The sequence below is a fragment of the Alligator sinensis genome, unplaced genomic scaffold, assembly GCF_000455745.1.
Source record: "Alligator sinensis unplaced genomic scaffold, ASM45574v1 scaffold309_1, whole genome shotgun sequence".
Lineage (NCBI taxonomy): Eukaryota > Metazoa > Chordata > Crocodylia > Alligatoridae > Alligator > Alligator sinensis.
Window position 1 is genome coordinate 2,187,624 of NW_005842080.1, and position 21,811 is coordinate 2,209,434.

Here is a 21,811-nt window from a genome sequence, read left to right on the forward strand (position 1 = left end):
GGAGGAGAGGGCAGCCCTTGCCGGGGTTTTCTTCCTCACTGGAGAGGAGAGCAGGGGGCGTGGCCATGCCCCAGCCCCGGTTGGCATGCTGTGGCAGGGAGTCAGGGGATTTAAATCCCCCTCCCTCCCCACCTGAACATGCAAGCCTCGAACTGGGGTGTGGCCATGCCCCCCACTGCTAGAACAAGTACCGCGGGGGGCGGGGGGCAAAAGCTTGGCTGGGGCTGTTCCCCCACCCTCCGGGCAAACCCTGCCTGGAGTCTGAGGCCTGGGAGGGGCTTTAAATCTCCTCCCTCCCCCACCTCAACCTGTAAGCCTCCAGCTTGGGCATGGCCATGCCTCCTGCTCTCCACTCGAGCAGGAGGAGGGGGCCTGGCAGGGGCTGCCCTGCTACCCCCTGAAAGCAGACCCGGTCTGCAGTTCTGTGCAGCCACAGAGGGCCTCCCCGCCTCAGCCTGTGAGTTCTTGGCTGGAGCATGGCCATGCCCACCCCACCCTGCTCTCTGCCTGAGGTGGAGGCAAAACCCTGGCAGGGACTGCCCCCCCGACCCGAGCAGGGGACAGAAGCCTGTCTAGCACCCCCACCTTCTGGCCTGAGCCACTGCAGTCATGTGGATGCATTTTCGGAATCAGAAGTGAATGTCTGTTTGCTCGCTTCTTGGTTCAGTTGATGCAGTTTCCACTAACCTGCAAAGACTGAATTGATTCAGCCTCAGGCATTTTGACTGTCTGTACTTAGCCACTCTGAGTAATTTACCTAAGGTCCATTCCCAAAAGAGAGAATGGACTCTTAAGTCTTTGAAGCCTCAGATTCACATCCACCCAGGGCACCATCTTCTGTTCCAAATCTATCCTAATTCTATTTGTACTGGTTTTACTGGGGACTAACAGAACTTGTACCTTCTCAATAATGTGACAGCTGTCAGTTATACATGATAGGCACTGTGGTTAAAAGTACTGCAGAGTCCATACTACTGGCTGTCACTGAGGGACTCTTAGAAGGGGAGGGGAAATGAATGATGCTGTCTCAGGTCTTGGAGGATGCAATACACTTGGCTGCCCCACGTTTCCCATCTCTCTGGAGGATGTAGACTGCAGGCAAAAGAGGAGCAAGGTACAAAGCAGGGAATATAGTTTTGTGTAAGGCTTCCTGCAACTCCATGGTCTCTTCCTGCTGCTCCTGAACTGATAGTGGTAGTGATGGTGGTGGGTGGAGGTGTGTGTATTGGTGGGGGTGATAGTCCTGAGCTCATGGTAGTGGGTGGCAGGTGAACAAAAGGTCTGTTCCCAGGCACGTTGGTTTGTTTGGGGTTGGGTTTTTTTGTGGGGTGGGGGCATTGAAATGGAAAGCACTGCACGTGTGTTATGGAAGTTTGAGACCGTAGGGAATTGTCTTGAGACATGAAGAGGGGAGGCTGGAAGCAGAAGGTCAGCTAGAGGAAATTTCTGTGGAGGACCAGGTTAGATTGGAGGACAAAAGAAGCATGGGGTGTTTCTGAGTTGAGAGGGATTTGTATCTATCCTGCCTTCTGCCTGACTTCAGAAACAATAAAATCGTGTTATGAATGAGAGGAGGGGTGACCTGGTAGGGAATGTGGGGAATGGAGACACAGTAGGGGGATGATAGGATAGTGCTGGCAGGAGGGAGGAAGATTAGGAGGCTCAGAGAAACTCTGTTCTCCCACCTGCCCTCACTCTTTTGCTCACAAAAGGTGCTTGCTATGGAAAAAAAAAATCCTTTCTCCCCAGCAGTTCCCTGCCAGCCCTCTTTTTTTCCCCAGCAAAAGATTTCCTTATAGCACATATCCCTCCTCCTACATCAGCTTTTCACTTTCAGGTATGAAAAACTTTCAGGGAAAGTGGAAAACTGGCAGTCTATGCTCATGTTAGGCATCACTTACCACCGGGTATTGTCCAGTGTAAATCTCCACTGAATCTGTGGGAGCTACTCCTGATTAAGAGCAGTGGAAGCAGGATCAGAATAAGACTCATGGTTTAAAGCTTTTGAATTTTTCTCCTATGCTGTTTTTCTCTGTCTACATGTCAGTCTCTGACAAGTGTTGGTTTCCACCTGGCTACTAGTTGCAATGGCAGAGAAAGGGTCAATGCTGACACCGAGCCTAAAGACTCACAATAATAACAGGAAAAGCACATTTCTTCCTAGCACCTGTGAGCTCTCCAGTGGGTATTCTATTGTTTATGGAAGTCGCGCTGGATCTTTTTCTCTTTAGAGGTTGAATGGCTGTAGCAGCCAGCTGTTCTGTTTTCTGTGCTCTTACCTTTAATGTATTCTTCACACAGTCCCAGGGGTTAGTGTTCTAGAAACAATTAGGAATAGAGAAATCATTTAAGTTGACCTGAACTGACCTCAGATCCTGTTATTAAAGTATGTAGCAAAACAGCTTCTATCACATACAAGAAAGGGATTTTGCTAGTTTTTTCCATTATTTTGTCTAGCCTGTCTGTGCTAGCTTATACCGAGCTTTTGTTCTACTCTTCTAGCACAGGATGGTATATGGATGGTATGTGGATCCTTCTTTCTATGAACACACTCTTAAAGTATATACTGGAAAAGTGTTTTATTTCTCTGTTAAGGATGGCATGATATCATCCAGGACCACCTGGGCAATAGTGATCATTGCGTGCTGGAATTCACCATCCAGCGTAGAGTGTCAAGGGCCCGCAGCAAGGTGGTAGCCCTAGACTTCAGGAGGGCCAACTTCAGTGAGATGAGGAGATTAGTGGGAGAGGAACTGGGGTCCTTGAGGGCAGAGGAACTCAGCGTCCAAGAGGAGTGGTCGTTCCTTAAGAAAACGATACTCGGGGCCCAAGGGGTGTCCATCCCGACAAGAAGCAAAGGGGGCAGGAGTGTCCGGAAGCCCCCCTGGCTCACCAAGGGTGTCCGGGAATGCCTGCTTGCCAAAAAGGCGGCGTACGCCCGGTGGAAGGGGGGTGTAATCTCCAAAGAGGAGTATACCTCCTCTGCTCGGGCCTGCAGGCGGGCTGTTAGGAAGGCCAAGGCGGATATAGAGGATAACAAAAAGTCCTTTTTCAAATATATTGGGAGGATGAAGAAGGCGCCGGGTAATGTGGGGCCCCTGCAGGATATGCGGGGCAATCTGGTGGTTGCGTTAGAGGATAAAGCGGACCTCTTTAACCAATTCTTCACCTCCGTTTTCTTGTGCAGGGACCGGGACTTCCCTGCTGTGATAGAAGCCGGACGCGAGGGGATCGAGGACCGGGTTAGAGAGCTTCTGGAGGGGCTGGACGCGTTCAAGTCAGCGGGTCCGGATGCTCTCCACCCCAGGGTGCTGAGGGAGCTGGCTGGGGTTATTGCAGGGCCCCTGGCACGGCTCTACGAGCGATCGTGGTGCTTGGGCCAGGTGCCAGACGATTGGAAGGTAGCTAATGTGGTCCCCATCTTCAAAAAAGGGAAAAGGGAGGACCCGGGCAATTATAGGCCCGTCAGTCTTACCTCAATCCTGGGGAAGCTCTTTGAGAAGATCATCAAGGAGCACATTTGTGATGGGCCGGCATCCGAGATGATGCTCAGGGGCAATCAGCATGGATTTATTAGGGGGAGATCATGTCAGACCAACCTGATTGCCTTTTATGATCAGGTCACAAAGGCCATGGACGCAGGTGTCGCGGTGGATGTAGTCTTTCTGGACTTCAGCAAGGCCTTTGACACCGTCTCTCACCCCATCCTAATTAATAAACTAGGCGACTGTGGCATAGATGCCTACACAGTCAGATGGATTGCAGATTGGCTGAAGGGTCGCACTCAGAGGGTGGTGGTGGATGGATCATATTCGACTTGGGGGGAGGTGGGTAGTGGAGTCCCTCAGGGCTCGGTCCTGGGCCCTGCGCTGTTCAATGTCTTCATCAGCGATCTTGATGTTGGGGTGGAGAGCAACCTGTTTAAATTCGCTGATGACACCAAAATTTGGGGGGAGGTGAGCACGCTAGCAGGGAGAGAGAGATTGCAGAAGGATCTGGATAGGTTACAGGGGTGGGCAGACAGGAACAGGATGCGTTTCAATACGGACAAGTGCAGGGTGCTGCACTTGGGTAGTAGGAACCAGCAGCACACTTATAAGATGGGGAGCTCCCTACTTGAGAGCACGGAGGCGGAAAGGGATCTTGGTGTCATTATTGACTCCAAGATGAACATGGGCCGACAATGCGAGGTCATGGTTGGCAGGGCTAACCGGACCTTGTCGTGCATCCACAGGTGCATCTCGAGTAGAGCCAGGGAGGTGATCCTCCCCCTCTATGCGACGCTGGTCAGGCCGCAGCTGGAGTATTGTGTCCAGTTCTGTGCGCCCCATTTCAGGAGGGATGTGGACAACATGGAGAGGGTCCAGAGGAGGGCCACCCGCATGATCCGGGGACAACAGGGCAGACCCTACAGTGAGAGACTGCGGGACTTGAACCTATTCAGCCTCCACAAGAGAAGGCTGAGGGGGGACCTGGTGACCGTCTATAAACTCACTAGGGGGAACCAGAAGGGTTTGGGGGAGACGCTGTTTCCCCTAGCCCCTGCTGGCATAACAAGGAATAATGGGCACAAGTTGATGGAGAGGAGGTACAGATTGGACATCCGAAAAAACTACTTCACAGTCAGGGCGGCTAGGAGCTGGAACCAACTTCCAAGGGAGGTGGTGCTGGCCCCTACCCTGGGGATCTTTAAGAAGAGGCTGGATACTTACCTGGCTGGACTCATTTGAGTCGAGTCCCGTTTTTGTTTTTAGGGTTTTTTGTTGTTCTCCCGCCCTGGCGGGGGGGCGGGCTAGAAGATCTATTAGGTCCCTTCCGACCCTAAAACTATGAAACTATGAAACTATATTGCAAGTGCAGAGTGGGGCTAGGGTGGTTATTCTTGGGGTGAGGGGAGGAGGAGGTTATAGACTCTGCTGTAGTCTCCTAGCAGACTCTAATGCCAGAAGTTAGTATCTTCAGACTTCTGGGTGACAACTGCCTAGTCTGAACAGTCACTATTCTAACATACTAGTTAAGCGTGTTCTCCACAATGGCATCTCCAGACACTTGACAAGGGGTGCCTTGAGCACGCAGCTGGATTAGATGTTCATGAACACCCTTCCAGCCCTATTTTTCTATGATCCTATACAGAGAGCTTACTACTGCTAACAGTGAAGAGAGTTCCTCCTCTAACTTGATGTAGACACGCTTTATAAAGATCATCGCATAGGACAGAACCAGGATTTTATTCACGAAAACACAGGGCTGTATCACATCAGTAAAAGCTGCAATTTCATTAGTAACTAGCAACAGTAGTCTGTAATCTTTATTATAGACCTACTGCCCCAAGAGACATGTAACACTTGACCAGTATGGTCCGCGGCCCTCTTGTCAAGAGAAGTTTTGTCAGAAAAATCCTGAACTGCACACTGATCCCATTTGCCTGGGAAATCACTGAGATAACAAAAACAGTACCCCCGGACCAGTGTTACAGAATCATTTTACAGAGTTCAGGTGTAGCCTATTTGCAGCCTTTGATTTGTAGTAAATCTGATTGCAGGTTTTAACAGGCTGCCTAGGTAAAAAGAAAAAAAAACCCTCCAGAAATATCAACCTGTAGAGTCTCTAAACAAAGGCGGCTAATTTAGGCACTCCTGGATGTTAGTAGTGCTTTTCATGTAGGGGCATAATCACTTTGCATTGGTATCATGCCTTACTGTTCCCATTGTTCCTGTGCTTAGTTGGAATATTCAGGGTTCCAAGAGGGAGCCTGTCCATCCTGCAGTGTAATCCTTCCCTTCCAGCTTGGGAAGGACCTGGCATTAAGCACAACTCCACAGGATCAGAGTAAAAATGACTTTTGGAGTTAACACTGGTCTGAATCATGTTTATCTCCAGCACAGAGATTTCTCAAAGATTGCTTATCAAAATCTGAAAACTGTAATGATCACCAATTTTTTCAGTCAAATAGACTGACTCAGCAGCAGCACTGCATCTGTTTCTTAAGCTGAGTAAATGTAGATATATTATCTAGGGAAGGTCAACACATGATTCATCAGCATCTGCATGCACTTCAGTGTTATGCATTTTATTATAAGGGCGGAGGATTGAGACCAAAGGATGAAAGTCTAGGTTCATCAGCTTGCAGATTGACCAAAGATGTCTTTTCTCATTAGAGCAGCCTTCTGTTTCCTCTTTTCAGTGATGGATCCTGCTGGAGAGAGGTTTCCAGTGGCACAGCTCTGATTGAAACCAGTGCAACATGTTCAGTGTCGAGGACCTCTTGATTTCTCATGGATACAAACTGACAAAAAACCCTCCTGCTTCATATGAGAACAGATATGATGGATACCGTCATGAAATTGTAGAGAACAGATCTGCTCATGGAACAGTGAATGGATTTCAGAGAGAACCTGGAGCCTGCGCTTACAACAAGAAACTGGTGGCCAAAGGTAACTTCTGCGACAGTGAAGGCTATCACAGGAACCAAGGGAGACAGGCAGGTCCTGGCTACTACCATGACTTCAAGGGTTTGTCCACTTTTCCTACTTCAGAAGGGGGGTAAGTTTCAGTGTCATGCCATTGCTTTCCTATCCTTCTGATTCTGTCGGATAACTAAGCATACATTCAACCTCTGTTACTGTCTGCCCATAATTTCTATTTCCATGCCTCTGAGAGTCTCATCTCACTGTGATTTCACTCAAATTACATGCATGTGCACGTGCCTTTTGCTAATTGTAGCAAGTGGGAGGAAAGGAGAAAGAGGGAATAGTTTCATTTATCAGCAGCACACTTTAAAAACGAGGGTGGGCATAAAGAAAAGCCCAGGATCAAAACAGAGCAAAAGAGGAAAAATCTTTGCCTCTGGAAAATTCATGGTTTTAAAACTGAACCTAGTTCCTTATTTCACACATGTGTAGTAAGTCCTGGTGGGCATCCAACTGCGTGTCACTATCTCTGTGGGTGTTCTTGCACAAAAGAGATCTTTATTTTAGGCAGTTCTCATAGAGCAAACATGAGAAGGTGCCTGTATGTTCCTAGTTAAAGCAGTCCAAACCCAGTGGAAACCCTTGTCATCACTTCATACAACCTGCTTGCCCAGCCGCACCTCCCTTAGCATAGAATACGTGCACTTTAGAGCTGGAATAAAATGGACAGGAAGGACTCTGTGTATACACAGTGTGTATTGTGTAATCATATTTTTGCAGACATTTGTATGCTAAAAATGAACAAAGGGGAGGGGCTGGGGCAGTAGACCAGCTGGCTAAATATACCGGTGTTTATCAGAAAGAGACCCCTTTCCCCTGTATAAGGGATCTTGAAACCGTTACAGTCCTGAGTTAGTAAATGGGGTCCTGTCGTAGTTTTGATGCTGTGGGGGGATAGTCTCCTCCTCTGCTGACCACCTGCACCTTCAATAATGTGGCGCAGCCATGCCTCACCCTGGCTGCTAGGCCATTCTGCCATTTCCGTCCACAAACTGTTTGGCCACAACCAACTAAGATTGCTGAAAAGAGCAAATTCATGATATGTGCAATATTAAGGAAGCAAGTCCTGTCCTGGGAATGCAAAGGATTTCTGGTCCAGATGAGGCTAAGGTGGTGAGGATCCTCAAGTTTGTTTGACCTCTTGGAAGTGAGGAGAACTGGAGAAGAAAGGAGGATGGCCTTTAAAAAATTATAGGCAGGAGCCACATGAGATGCTATTCAAAGTGAGCCTTTGCTCAGTTGGAGCTCAGTTGTTAGCGGTCAGCAGTGAAATGAAAAGAGAAGTTAGAGAGGGAACAAAATAAATGTAAACCCAGGAGGAGGACGACAGCATGAACAGAAGGGAAAATGAGAACTGTGTTTGGACTTGTAGCAGGATTCACAAAGAAAAGGAAGAAAACTGGGCTGAATACATGGAGGGCATATCAGCATTACAAGAACTGCTGTATGACAGCTCACCTGTCTGCCCCATTTGAGGTATGAATAGATTGGCTGTTATTGCTGCTGTAAAAGGGAAAGTATGGAGCTATTCTTTTTAAGTTCTTCTTGTTAAAAGTCCTTGACTGGGTTTGACTCACTATTTCTCTCCTAATCCCCTATAATATGAGGGGCAATGGGTTAGAACTGTCAAGTTTACACTCCACTATTCATTCTGGTTTTTTAAATTCCCTTTTTTATTTAAAATAGGGAACAAACTGTTGTGCTTGAAATGCCTAATTTATCTTATTTTTCACAAAAAACATTAAACAACTGTGTTTTACGTAGTGAATCCTAAGACACAGTTGCCCTATCAGAGGAAAGCTTCCAAGTCACTAGCATTCTTGGGCATGGAAAAGCATTTGTTTTAAGCTCTCATATTTTGTCTTTCTTGTAGCATCCAATGCATTTCTGCTGCATCCAGGGAGCAATTTTGAAGCCTGCGGTGTAGTTACACCATGAGAGGAATTAAGAACTTGCACTCTCCTTTCAAAATGGGAAAATTCAAACACTTTTAGAGACTAGGTTTTATTTATTTATTTATTTTCCAACTACTGGTCTGATTGACTAGGGTAGCTCATTAGGCTGGTAGCTAATAAATACTTAACCTCCCCCAACTTTTTATTGAACAACCTGTATCTCTTCTTTCCAGAATTTCTCCATCTCCTGCTCTGGAAAACATTTGATGGGTTCCACTCTGTGTGTGTGCCCTCTTATCTGTACCTTTGAAGTAGGCCTGTGTGAAGCAGCAGGTATTCACTTTGGATTCGGCCAATTTGGAAGGACAGTGATTTGATTCAGAGATTCAAATCACTGTCCCGATTTGATTCGGTCGAATCGGATCTAAAGATTTGGCAGCGCTTCAGAGATTCGGCCATAAACTAAGCAGGCAGCAGTCCTTACCATGCTGGACCCAGCTGCCTACAGCTGGTAAGTCTGTTATGGTGGCTGGGGGGGGGGGGGAGGGGGGGGCACAAGGCAGATGCAGCTTGCTCCAGGCAGAAGGGGACAAGCAGCAGTAGGGCAGAGCCCCCGCTCCCACTTCTGCTGTGCCCACATTCCATGCCCCCCCACCCCAGCTGGGCAAGTGACGGCAAGGCATAGTCTGCTGCTTGCCCGGCCAGGTTGGGCCGGGATGCAGGCCCCTGCCGCTGCTTGCCCAGCTGGGGCGAGGGGGCGGCACAGGATGCAGGTGTGACAGCAGTGGGAGTAGCAGCTCTGCCCTGCTGGTGCTTGCCCAGCTGGGGCGAGGGGGCGGCACAGGATGCAGGTGTGACAGCAGTGGGAGTAGCAGCTCTGCCCTGCTGGTGCTTGCCCAGCTGGGGCGAGGGGGCGGCACAGGATGCAGGTGTGACAGCAGTGGGAGTAGCAGCTCTGCCCTGCTGGTGCTTGCCCAGCTGGGGCGAGGGGGCGGCACAGGATGCAGGTGTGACAGCAGTGGGAGTAGCAGCTCTGCCCTGCTGGTGCTTGCCCAGCTGGGGGGGGGGGGGAGGGGGGGGCACAAGGCAGATGCAGCTTGCTCCAGGCAGAAGGGGGCAAGCGGCAGCAGGGCAGAGCCCCCGCTCCCACCACTGCTGTGCCCGCATCCTGCACCTCCCCGAGTCCTGTGCCCTGCCAGCCCGGCTGGGCAGCTTTCCCCAGCCCCAATTCCTTCCTCTCCCCTCCAGCCACCATAACAGACTTACCAGCTGGAGGCAGCTGTGTCCAGTGTGGTTGGGACTGCTGTCTGTTTAATCTATGGCCAAATCTCCGAAGCAGCACCGAATGTTTTCCGAATTGATTCGGAGGCTTCCAATTCGATTTGGATCTTTTAATTGGTCTCCCAATTCAGTTCGGGTTCAGAGATTCAGCCGTCTAATTGGGCCAAATCTCCTCTAAATCAAAGAGGCTACCAAAGTTTTGCACAGCTCTACTTAGAATGATTCTGCTTTCCCTGTTCTTGTTCCACACCCCGCTCTAATGGCCTCTGCTGGACAGTTTCTCAGGTGAATTGTGTTGCAGTGCCTAAAAGTAGGTGCCTTGCCTGCAGAGTAATCCAGGTCAATGAGAAGCACACAGATAGCAAATAGGAAATAAGGGAAGGTGTGTCTGACCTGTTCCTCTTCAGAGCCTGGCACTCTTGCCTCTACACCCCTATATACCAGCCCCAGATGCCAGGTGGGATATTAGGCACCTCCATCATCTTGGGATCCAGAATGTCCAGGGGGGAGGTGCCCATCCAGCCAGAACATCGAGCTGATGCTGACTATACTGAACTGCATGCTGTTAGTGCCACTCAGGCATTAGACATGCTTATAAGCACCTAACAAATAGGAGTTTGGCTGAATTTAGACATCTCCTGGCACTGTTATGGGTCACAGTGGTGCTTAAGTGAGAATTAGGGCAGCTTAGAGACATGGAAAAAAACCCAACCAAAAACCCAAAACAGCGCTTTACTTTAAACTTGGCGCACTTCTGTGCCAAGCTCAGTGCATGCCCACAAGAGGCAGCACGTTAGTTCATCCCTGCCCTGCAGCATCTATATAGATTGGGCGCTTTAGTGGGTCTGTTTTGGTACTTTTCTCTAATAGCTGATTGAATCAGCTTTAGCAAAAAGTGCAAAGCTCCCCTGATGCACCCGAACTATGCTGATGCCGCAGAGCTGGGCCAAACTAACGCACTGCTACTTCCGTTGAAGTGTGGTTTCTTTGGGGGGGGGGGGGGGGGGGGGGGCGGGCTGGTGGGGGGGGGGGGGGGTTCACGTCTGCAAGCAGCCAAGGTGTCCAGGTACTCGATCTGGATCACTTCTGAGTATGCTGAGAAGCCTAAACCAAATAATTGAGGGAACTTTCAGGTTCAAATGCAGGCATCTAATTAATCTGGGAATTTCTGAAGTTTAATGGCTGCTGGACCAGGGTTGCTCCAGATCACTTTGTGTGGCTTAGTTAACTAAAACCCATCAAAGCCTCATTCTGGCACCTACATGACCTATTTAGGCCCAGTTCTAAGTGATTTGTACAAGCTAATAACTTGCGTTCTGCCAGTACCTTGGGCCCCTAGGTGCCCAGCAAGGTGAATTCATTTTCAGAGGGCAGCTGCTGAACACTTACAGACCAGCATTTTGGACTGTATAGTTTTTCTTTTTGCATCAGGACAGGCAGACTTCAAAGGAGGGGTGATATTGCCAGAGATAGCAAGCATTCACAACAGAGGTTGTCGGGTCTCTTGGTAACTGATAACCAAGGATCCTGGTTTTCTGTTTAAAACTCCCAAATGCTCTGATAAAAACACCCCAAATCTATCTTGTTTTCACAATTAAAATGAAATGCCACATATATATACACACACACACACACACACAGATCGATCTCTATATCTGTATCTAGATAAATCTCTATATAGAGATATAGATATAGATATTGATATGTATCAGTTGAACACAATGTTTTATTGATACAATTTTAAAGCAATTTGGAAGCCACCCAGTGCCTCAATCATTACAATAAAATACATGCTAAATACCTATATATTTTGGCATTTGTTTTTATTTTTTTTATCATGGAAAATCAGAGCTCCCCCTTCCCCATTCGTTCACCAGGATGCAGGTCCAGCTACAGCTGTCTCCCCACTACTTTGTGGCATTGAGCAGCCCTGATACGCCAATGCCCTGCCTCTGCCCATGCTGTTTTCCCTCACTCCCAACCCACAGTCCCCCATTCCTGATAGTGCCCCTCACTCCCAACCCAGAGCTGCCCCAGCCCTGCTGGTGCCCCTCACTCCTGAGCCACAGCCCCCTGGCGCTGTCGGTGCCCCTCACTCCTGACCCACCTGTCTTTGGGTTAACCACCCGCCTCTCTCGCTTGTCATGCCTTGATGATAAATGATTACGATGATACTCAGGCAGGAGGCTGCCCATTTTGAACCCTGATGTTAAGAGGAATATCTGCAGCTCCATTCCACCCCTACACTGCGGCCCAAGCCTCACAGATGGCATCCCAGGCAGCTAAACCCAGCTGTACCCTTCACCCCCTTAGCTGTGGTCCCCTCTCTGGGACCTTCGGTCCTGTCCCTATCTCTGTCCCCATCTCAGGCCAGTCGAGATCCTGAGCCTCTTGCTCTCTGAGTATCCCTTGCAGTGGGCCCCTGGCCCTTCAACCCCGCTTTGGGCCCTGGCCCCAGCATGGACCAGTCAAGGTACCTCAGTTCAGGTCTGAGCTGCACGCCTGTCTTCGCCCTCATAACTCCACTAGAACAACTGAGCCACAGGCCTCTCCAAGCTCTTACAGGTCGGGCATTCCCCAATAAGGACTTTGTGGGGGCTGGAGGTTATTAGGTGCCCCCTACCTGACTTTCACCAGGGAGGTTTGCAATCCTAGGATTTCATAGGGCTGCCACACCACCGGCAGTCCCACCAGACCTCCCTACCCTAGCAGGGTGCAGTTTTAGGTTATGCCCAGGATCTGGGGCCTCCCATAGCCCCAGCCCATATACCTCCAAGTTGTTCCTGAGCCTCAGCTCAGCCGGGTGATGTCTCTCTCACTGCTGCCAGCAGCAAGCTGCTGCTTCACCCCATTTATAGCCTGATCTCAAAAATGGCTGCCGCAGTCAAGCACCTGGCTGTGGCCTGCTCCGGCCCTTAAAGTAGCAGGCAACAACAGTGCCCTGCCACAACCAGTTCAAGTGATCGCAAACTGGTTTAAACCTGTAACAGAACAGATGGTCAATGCACATAAACCAGTTTGAGATAAACCTAGTTGAATGTAATATCAGACTTAATTAATTTATGCTCAAACCAGTTTATGCAAAGTCTGCCCCAGACCCCTTGCTGGGTTAAGTTAAACCAGAGTCCCCCAGCATCCTGGCATACTCTCTGGACTGGGCGGGGCTCTCTGCTCCACAGCAGAGCTGGCCCCTCCCCTCTGCTCCCTGGCTGGAGCTCGGCAGAGTCTGCAGGCATCTGCCTGGCTTCACCCTGCTCCCCCCTCGCCTCCCCACTCCCTGCTAGGCAGGGATTCTGCCATCTCCTCTGCCTTACACAGACACCTCTCAACATTAGCTAGCAGACCACATGCTGGCTACGGTCCATTCTGTGGCAGATGGGTCAAAGGCAGAATCAACTGGTAGCTGGTCATGTCCCTGTGTTATTTTCTTAATGGGCTGACAAATACTGTGTTATTAATTCGCTGCTGGGTTGGTCAGAATCGGGGGGGGGGGGCCTCCCTTATCAGAGCACCCTGCCAGGGCCTGGCCACGCCCCCCCTCAGCTGAGTGCTGTAGAAGGGAAAGGAGGGCTGCTCTGGCACCCCCTGGCTTCCACCCTCAGCCACTGCAGGTGTGACCCTTCATTTCTGTGATGTCTGGACAGTTACAAACTGATTCAGCCTAGCCAGGTTAGACTAAACTGCAAAGGTTGAATCAATTCAGGCTTTTTGAATGTCTGACCCTAGCCTATGGGTTAGGCCAGACTGTAGTTAGGCCCTGAAGCAGGGTGGACCCTGCTCCACTTTAGGGTAGCGTACAGCTTACTGAGATATGCAACCTCAAACTTGTTCTTTTCCTCTTGGCTCTATGTATTTTTGTCTCTTGGCTGCCCCTGGGGCTAGCTTCAAAGGACCACTAGAGAAGGGACTAGAGCTGTATATCTGCCCAGGCAGAGCGCAGCCTTCTGGTGTATGTGCGTAAGTGGCCAAAACAGTAGTTATGTAACTGGAAGACTGCTATTTGGGTACTTACACTGAGGTAGGATTGTGCCCAAAACGTGTATCTTTAGCTGTTCTTCTATAATTTAATTGCCATGCTGGTAATGTGGCAGTAACATATGGTGTTAAGCAAAAAATGTTCTTGGCCTCATGAACATACAGTATATATATTACTGAATTTGAAATGCCTTAACATTTTATTCCTACACATATGCTTTCTGCATCCTGGTTGCTATGATGACACAATATAGAGCTTCATGTGGCATTTAGCATGGTGTTCAGAACTTTTGTTACTTATTGTAACTACAGAATATTCTTTAAACAGCTTTTTAAAAATGCAGTTGAATTCTTACTAGTTTCAGGTCAGGATTCTCTTGGCTCTAAAGCTATATAATGACTAGAAAAACACTTTAGTGCACTGAAGACTTACACTTTAAAAAAAGAAACCAACTCTTATTCCTCTTCTGTTTTCTGACAGATTCCCTCTAGGAGTCTAGATGACATTTTCCATTAGTTACTCACAAACTCAGCTTTGAAATAGCCTGGGTACTTCACTAATCTATTGTCAGTAACAGTATTGGTGTCGAGGAGAATCCCCAGTGATTTTAATTGCATACAGACTCCAGTGACTACCGTTTGTGTCTTTATCTTTAGACTCTAATCAATTATCCATTGGACCCAGCTTCTCAAGAGTAATTATGGCTTCTGTATCAGCAGATTTTTTTTAAGTCAAGATTGAATGGGATTCTAGGAGTTGTGCAATTGTTCAAGGAATGAATTCAGGGAAATCCCCTAACCTGTGTTGCAGAAGACTTGATAATAATAATGATGCCTTTTGGCCTGAGAACCTATGACTCCCTGCTTGGTGTATTTTAATAGCCACTTAGCATTTGTGTTACTTAGCAGCTTTTGTAGAGCAGAATGGGTAGCTTGCCTTTCTATTCCCCACCCCAACCCCTGTACAATTAAACTCAGTCTCTTACAACCCTTCCAATCAATAACTACTAGCAGTACTATAACATTATGAAAAAAAAAAAAAGGTAGTTGAGGTGGATTTGGCAATCTTAGAAGTCTGGCAGCATACATTCAGCTGTGCATTTCCTGATACTGAAAGATACAGTGGTTTCCAATGATTTTTATTTTTACTGTGTTAAATGTTCCAACATTGGATATATCCTGTCATATTCCATGGATTAATACAGGTTCCATTATTTACCAGGATTCCAGAAGCAAATTGTGCATTGTAATTTACATGCTGAATCTTTTATTTACATGATGTTTTAATCCATTGGATTTATAATTACACAATACGCTTTATCCCAGTTTGTTTTAAACATTAGGATTGATAGGATAACGTTCACATACATAAAAGAAAACTATTGAATAGCTCTCTGAATATGGAATGTTACTGTTTCCTTAGGAAAGTTTAATTTTATTTTTGATTTAAAACTTTTTTGTGAAAAGATTATTAGTTTTTGGCAAAACCCAAGAACAAATTGTACATATATCTCGGGCTGAGGGAAGCCGAAGAAAATTCTTAGGTTCTGTCTTCATTCTTGTCCTATTTATGTCAATTTTGATTTTTCTCTCCCATGTTCTGCTGGTGGCAGTTAGTATAATAATGGCAGTTAGATTTTTGGACACCTTATTTACAAGAACTGCAAAACTAAAGTACAGTGACAAGATTAATTTTTAATATAAAAAGCTATCAGTTTGCATTAGGAATAGCATGTAGACTATTTTGCACCAGGTTTAGAAACATAGGAAGAATCCCATAATGTCTGTTGGATTTAATTAATATATCTGGCTAAAGTAAAGTCTTTGTATTATACATTCTTTTTCACATTTCACTTATGTCTGGTGGGAATTAAGCTCCTTTTTTCAATGTTAAAAATGTTATGATCTTTTGAAGCATTTACAGTAAACATTAAATCACTATTCCAAATCTCATCAAAACTGTATTGACAGTATAATGGACACAACACCTAAATTGATATACTCCTTAAAACAAGAGGATCAAACTGGCTGATGACAACTTCCATTGCCACCCTCATGCTATAATGCAAATCCTATTTCTCGAAGAATTTACAGTGTTATCCTCTCCCTCCCACACACACAATTTTCAGTTACTGCTTTTTTCTTTACATCCAGTCCTTTTACGCTTGGCTAACCCATGAAACCCCTGTTGAAGTCAATGTGTTTTGATGTAATTGAGATCAGAAATTAGGGTGCAAAGCCTTGTCTAACAGAGTCTATAGTTTGCTGCTTATATTATGCATTCAGTAGGGCTCTACATGGATACACAATGTACAACATTGGGTACTTTGTTTTCTCACAGCTATGCATACCAATACAATAAATGTCTTGCTAACAACATGCACATACTGCTTAGGCTCTTTCACTGTTCCTTTGTTTTGTGAGAAAATGTGCATGTTAATGACCAAGAGGATTTTGAGGTCCTGTGGCTGTGAATAAATTATAGAAGCTGAGGGCAGAAACTCAGCATCTGACCCTGGTAGTAGCATTCCCTGTGAGGAAAAGAAAGAGCATTTGTATAAACTGCCTATGACACTGCATTTCTTTTGCAGGATATATGAAAAACCTCAGTTAGCATGGTCTTCTCAGCCCAAGACTGATAAAGATCTTGCCTACTGGAGAAGAAGAGGACAAGACTTTAGTGTATTGCTGGGTTATTCTGACAAAGGAGACTCTGAAATGAAAGGATTGGCACCAACCCATGGGCTGCACAGACATACTAAAGAAAGTCAGCTGGAGGTAGGTGCAGGAACAGAGTATGTGGCAAGAAGCAGTTTGCAGGACAGCTGTAAAGTGCCTGGTGATTACAAATGGCAGAGTTTAAGAATGGAAAGCTGGAAACAACCTCAAAAACTAGGAAGACAAATGTCTGATAATGACAGAGAGAAACTGCTTCAAGATCTATACTCATTTACCGTAGGAGATAATGGACTTAGTTCCCATAACAGAGGGAAATCACAATCATTGCCAAGAGTTCTTTCACCAGAGAGCCCGAGGGGTGTGGAAATGCCCTCCCTGACAAATAACAATCATTTACTTAGTGGAGCTAAAGCACCCTCTCATCCCCCAAACAGAATGACTTTGGAATCCACAAAGTACCCTGAAACTGGATGCCACTTTCTTCCTTTGGCCAAGCCCAAGTATGGCAGACCCCTGAAACCTCCATCCTATGAACTGTACCAACAAACAAGAGCCTCTACAGAAACCAGTGGCTTTCAGAACCACCAGCAAAAAGATGAAGCAGTTTCCTATTTAGCCAAAGTTAATGAGCCACGGCAAGATGTTTGCATTCAAGACTGTAACTTGGAGCCCCCAGTCTATGTACCTCCTCCATCTTACAAATCTCCACCTCAGAGAAGCATGAATCAGCATTCCCATAATGACGTGCCTAACTATGATGTGTACTTCAATAATGAACAACAGCATCCATCAGACAGGCTTGTTGTCTGTCACCAACCATCTACCAGTACATTTGAGATGGCAGGTGAACACCGCAAAGAGGAACACCTTCCTCAAGGAAGACAAAGCCATTCTAAGCGCATTGATGACTACATGAGTTCTGTTCAGTATATTCCTTTTGATGATCCTCGAATACGGCATATTAAAATAGCACACCCAGAGAGTCTCCAGGACAATGCTAAACACACCAAAAATATACATAGGGCCAGTCCCAGTACTTTGCAGGAGGGACCTCTCAAAGTACAATATGATAGTGCCTTTTTGGAAACCTCAGACTTATCAAATGCTGTAAAGGGTGAAAGAACATCAGACGGCTCCATCCATAACAGCAAGTGGTTGGCAGCATCCTTTAAAGATCAGGAAAATTGTGCCTTGCCTGACCAAAGAGACAGTTATACTACAAGTAATCACATTCCCAATAATGAAACGAATAAGGAATACACAAAAGGCAAACTTTCTGTAGGAAACCAGCATATGGATAACACCTGTGAGACTGTTACTAAAGTTAAAAAGTTTGAACCTGGAACTGGGGTGCAAAGCAAAAGGAGTTCAAAGAAAAAAATGAATGAAACTATATTTTGCTTGGTCTCTATCCCAGTTAAATCTGAATCAAATTTGCCAGATACAGATAGGAACAACAACTTAACAGACAGCCCTGATAAGAACGGGTTTGATAACAATGGGGCCTTGCAAGAACAAAGTCTATTAAGCATGTCTTCAACTGACTTGGAGTTACAAGCTCTCACAGGAAGCATGACCAATAAAAATGAGTTACAAAAACAAGAGCTGTGGAGACCAGAGGAGTTCAAACAAATGAATGACCTCAGATTTATTCAGCCTACAAAACACAGGGAACTCAAATACTCTGGCTCTTGGCCAGGTGATCAGTACAAAGACCAGCAGACACAGACCAATTTCACTGAAGGAACTAAAAGCCCTCAATTTTTCCATGGCACAAAGCCTGGTGAACCAAATAATAAGTTGACGACTCCAAAATTCTTAGGAAGTGTGGCATCTGTAACAGGGTTAAAACAGGCAGAGTTGCCTCCGGATGATAGAAAATGTAGGCAGAATGCATACAACATAAAAGGCCAAATGTACCTCAGTCCATCCAGCAATAGTGCATTTTCAAGGACTGCCACCTCAGTAATTCAGGTTCCTTCACCAAAGGCATGCCAGAACCAGCCATGTGGGTCCTTCACAACCATGGCTGGACAAGAGAGGGAAGCTAGCACAAGTTTCAAAGGTGATTTGGTCAAGGGAGAAGCAAGTGCTCCCTGCAACAGTAGGGAGCTGTTTGGTCAGTTTCTCTTGAAACCTGTAAGTCGCCGTCCCTGGGATGCAATAAGTGAGTTAGAAAGTTTTAACAAGGAGCTTCAAGGACAGGAAGAGAGCACTAGTAGTGAAGATGGTGTGGAGAATGAGGAGAAGACACAGCAGGACACCATTCCTGAAAAGATGGGGACTTCACCAACTCATGAATTGGGCCAGGAAGTGAGACCTGGTAAGCAGCTAAAAACAGTTGTGCCAGAGGTTCCAATATTTAAACCAGGAAGAGTCAAAAGTAAGTCTGAAAGTTGGAGTACAGGGACTGAGTGGGGGGATCAGCATGCCCATGTTGGATCACAATGCTCCTTGCATCCAAAAGAAATCAGTAAATTAGTCAGGCCAGCAGATGGAAGTGTCATAACAGAAACAAGAAATAATGAAGCCAGAAGTAAAACAAACCAACAGTTTGGTCGTGCAGGCCTTGTCAGGAGAGCTCTGTCCAGTTATGCAAGCCAGAGTAATCCTTTCAATCATGCTGACTCAGAGGAGGTGAATGAAGATAGAACTTACACAGATTTTGTAAAACTAGACAAAAGTGCAGTTCTCAGAAGCAATAACGCTTTAGAGAAAGGTGCTACAGTACGATTGTCCTTAACTAATAGAAATCAAGGTCACTCTGAGCCAGATTTAAGGTCTGTGGGACTTGACATCAGCTCTGAGCCTTGTATTAACAAATTTGAATTTTCTTCAGCTGAAAATGCAGCAGAGATTCCTCAAAATGAGTCTCTGCAGGCAAGAGCAGCAAGAATCCTGGGTATAGAGGTAGCAGTGGAGTCTCTTATTTCCAGCGACAGAGCTGGGCTCCACCAACCCACCAGCTCTGAAAATGGTGTCCATGACTTTGAATTACCAATAGGGAGAACTTTAGATGATACAGTAGAAACAAAAGATAGCTCCTATGAGAGCAGGCGAAAGTGTGGTTGGACAAAAAGCTCTCTCTTTGTTGGAGATAGGGACCCCTCTTTGTGCACATATCAGAGCATTGACCAAGAAGCCAGTTCTAAAATGCTGATAACTGAGCCGAGCTTTGAACAGTACAAAAGTGTTGAACAAGATGCGGATCAAAACCTGCCTTGCAAATCTGTTGCTTATCAGCTTGCTGAAAGAAACATGATTATCCCAAGCTCAGAAAAGAAAGTCAGAAGCACATCTAAGGTGATCGAGACATTACAAGGCAAACTAACTTCTCCCCCTAGCCGAACCGTCATGGATCGTTTGGTGCGAATGAAAGAAGTTGACTCAGTTTCCCGTATGAGGCGTCTGAGCATCAAAAGCGCAGATTCAGGAGAAGACATGGATGAGGAGAAACAATCCAGGTTACAAGAGGAACGAGGGAGCAAAATGGTGACCACAGGTGCTGTTTCCAAATGCGTTATCTCTCTCAATGAAAATGGACACTTAACTGCAGCAGGCAAGAAGATTGACAAAGATTTTTGTTTCGGTAAGGCCCAATTTTGCCATATCTGACATTCAGGAGGGGAGGGAGGGGGGGACAGTGCTTTAATAGGGATGGTGCATTTTTTTTCCTGTGATATCCTCCAAGGAAGATGTATTCCAGAAACTGCTATGTACTGTATCCCATTGTATAGTAATTTAATAGGTTAAAAACATATCCACAGTGAAACAAACTTTTTTCTCTCCAGTGAACGTTATTCTTTACATTAGGGGTGTCAAAAATGTGGCCTGCAGGCCAGATCCAGCCCATGGAGCCCTATCATCCAGCCTGCAGTGCTGTGTACAGCATGCACCAGCCCCCACCTCTGCCCTGGTCCCAGCACCAAGTGCTCCATGTGTCACTTAGAGAGCATGCCAGTCTAGCATGCACAATGTACAGGGTGGGAGCTGGTCTGTGGCATGTGCTACATGTGGTGCGCAGGGCTGGTCTGGGGCCCAGAGCTGGGCCAGGGAGCACACTACTTGCTGCACCCAACATGCGGGGTTGGTCTGTGGGCCTGGTCCATGCAACCTGATAAGTAGTTGCTCTACATTATTACTATCGCTTGGCTTCTGGTTTCCTATGCTCATTCATTAAGTTTTAGAAAAAAGGAAAATACTCAAGTCTTTGCCTTTATCTAACGGTTTCAGAAGACTGCTTATTTAAAAAACAAAGTAGATGTTCACTATAGCTGCTGTTCTTGTTTGTTCCCAAACATGGCACAGTTTAATCATAGGGTTTCCTTGAACGCGTAGGTTTTTCTTCTGTAATTATTAGGTAGCACCACACTTAGAGCAGGGTTCTAAAGAAACAAAAAACAGATATATAGGACATCTATACATGTGCTCTGGGGTATGGGGTGGGGGGCATTTTGATTAGAGCAGCTCTCGGGAGCCCCTCTAATCAAAATGCCTGCAGTGACTTGTATATTCAGCGTCCTGCACTTCAAAATGGTGGCAGGGGCACTTTAGCTTTACCCATTACCATTTTGAAATGCAAGGACGCTGAACACACATGGGCGAAGCTGCTGGAGCATTCTAGTGGCCACTCCAGCAGACTTGATTACTGACTCCAATTAAAACGCTTTGGAGTAGGCGTCCTGCATGCGTACAGCCACCCATAATGATGTTCCACTATGAAGCCCCCAGGAAAGAGTTAGCTATTCAGCTTGGAAAACGGTTTGTCTCATTACTATATTTCCAGACCAAATGTTTAAAGTAACTGAGATTTCCCAGGGGTTTAGGTTGTAGCCGTGTTGGTCTAAGGACATAGGCAGACAAAGTTCCTTGGGTGAATTTGATATCTTTTATTAGACCAACCCAAATAGTTGGAGAATAGTTATTAAGCAAGCTTTCGGGTTCAAAAACCCTTCGTCAGGCTCAGGAAGCTGCAGCAGTTGGTGTGTGCTCTTCCTGGATGGAATGAAAAGTAAAGAAGCCAGGGGCTGGGCTGGGCTGGGGAGTCAGTTGCCAGGCAGATTATAATGTATCAAAAATCCAATGTCTATGTTTAGTCCCTGATCTCTAGTCTCCAGGGGGTTGATGAAATGGAGCTCATAGGCTCGTCTCTGGGAAGTGTTGTGTAAGTTTCCCTTGAGGATCAGGACTGAGAGATTGGAGAGAGAGTGGCCCTCCTGTGAGAAATGTGCCCCCACCGGTAATTGGGTGTTTCTGTCTTTGATAGATTTCTGGTGTGCGTTCGTTCTGGTGCGCAGTTGTTGTTTGGTCTCTCCTACGTATTTTCCATCAGGGCATTTGGTGCATTGGATGAGGTATATTACATTTCTGGAGGTGCAGCTGTAAGATCCTGGGATGCTGATGGCTCTGTTGTGGGGTGTAGTAATAGTGGAGGTGGTGGAGATGTGGGGGCAGGTTTTGCATTTCTTGTCCTGGCACAGTCTGGATCCTTTTGGTGTGTTCTGGGCTTGA

At 46.6% G+C, this 21,811-nt stretch overlaps 1 protein-coding gene across 9 annotated transcripts in view; it reads left to right on the forward strand.

Moving 5' to 3' along the window:
* Window positions 1-21,811, forward strand: part of JCAD (junctional cadherin 5 associated) — a 104,865-nt gene that overhangs the window by 69,171 nt on the left and 13,883 nt on the right. For 6 of the 9 annotated variants that reach the window (XM_025204395.1, XM_025204398.1, XM_025204397.1 and 3 more), the window contains 2 exons: window positions 6,185-6,543; window positions 16,213-19,889. In XM_025204395.1, the coding sequence (XP_025060180.1) occupies window positions 6,245-6,543; window positions 16,213-19,889 (3,976 nt within the window). In that variant the 5' untranslated portion in view covers window positions 6,185-6,244. The remainder of the gene's footprint in view (window positions 1-6,184; window positions 6,544-16,212; window positions 19,890-21,811) is intronic. The other 3 variants (XM_025204401.1, XM_025204400.1, XM_025204399.1) reach the window with 1 other exon arrangement.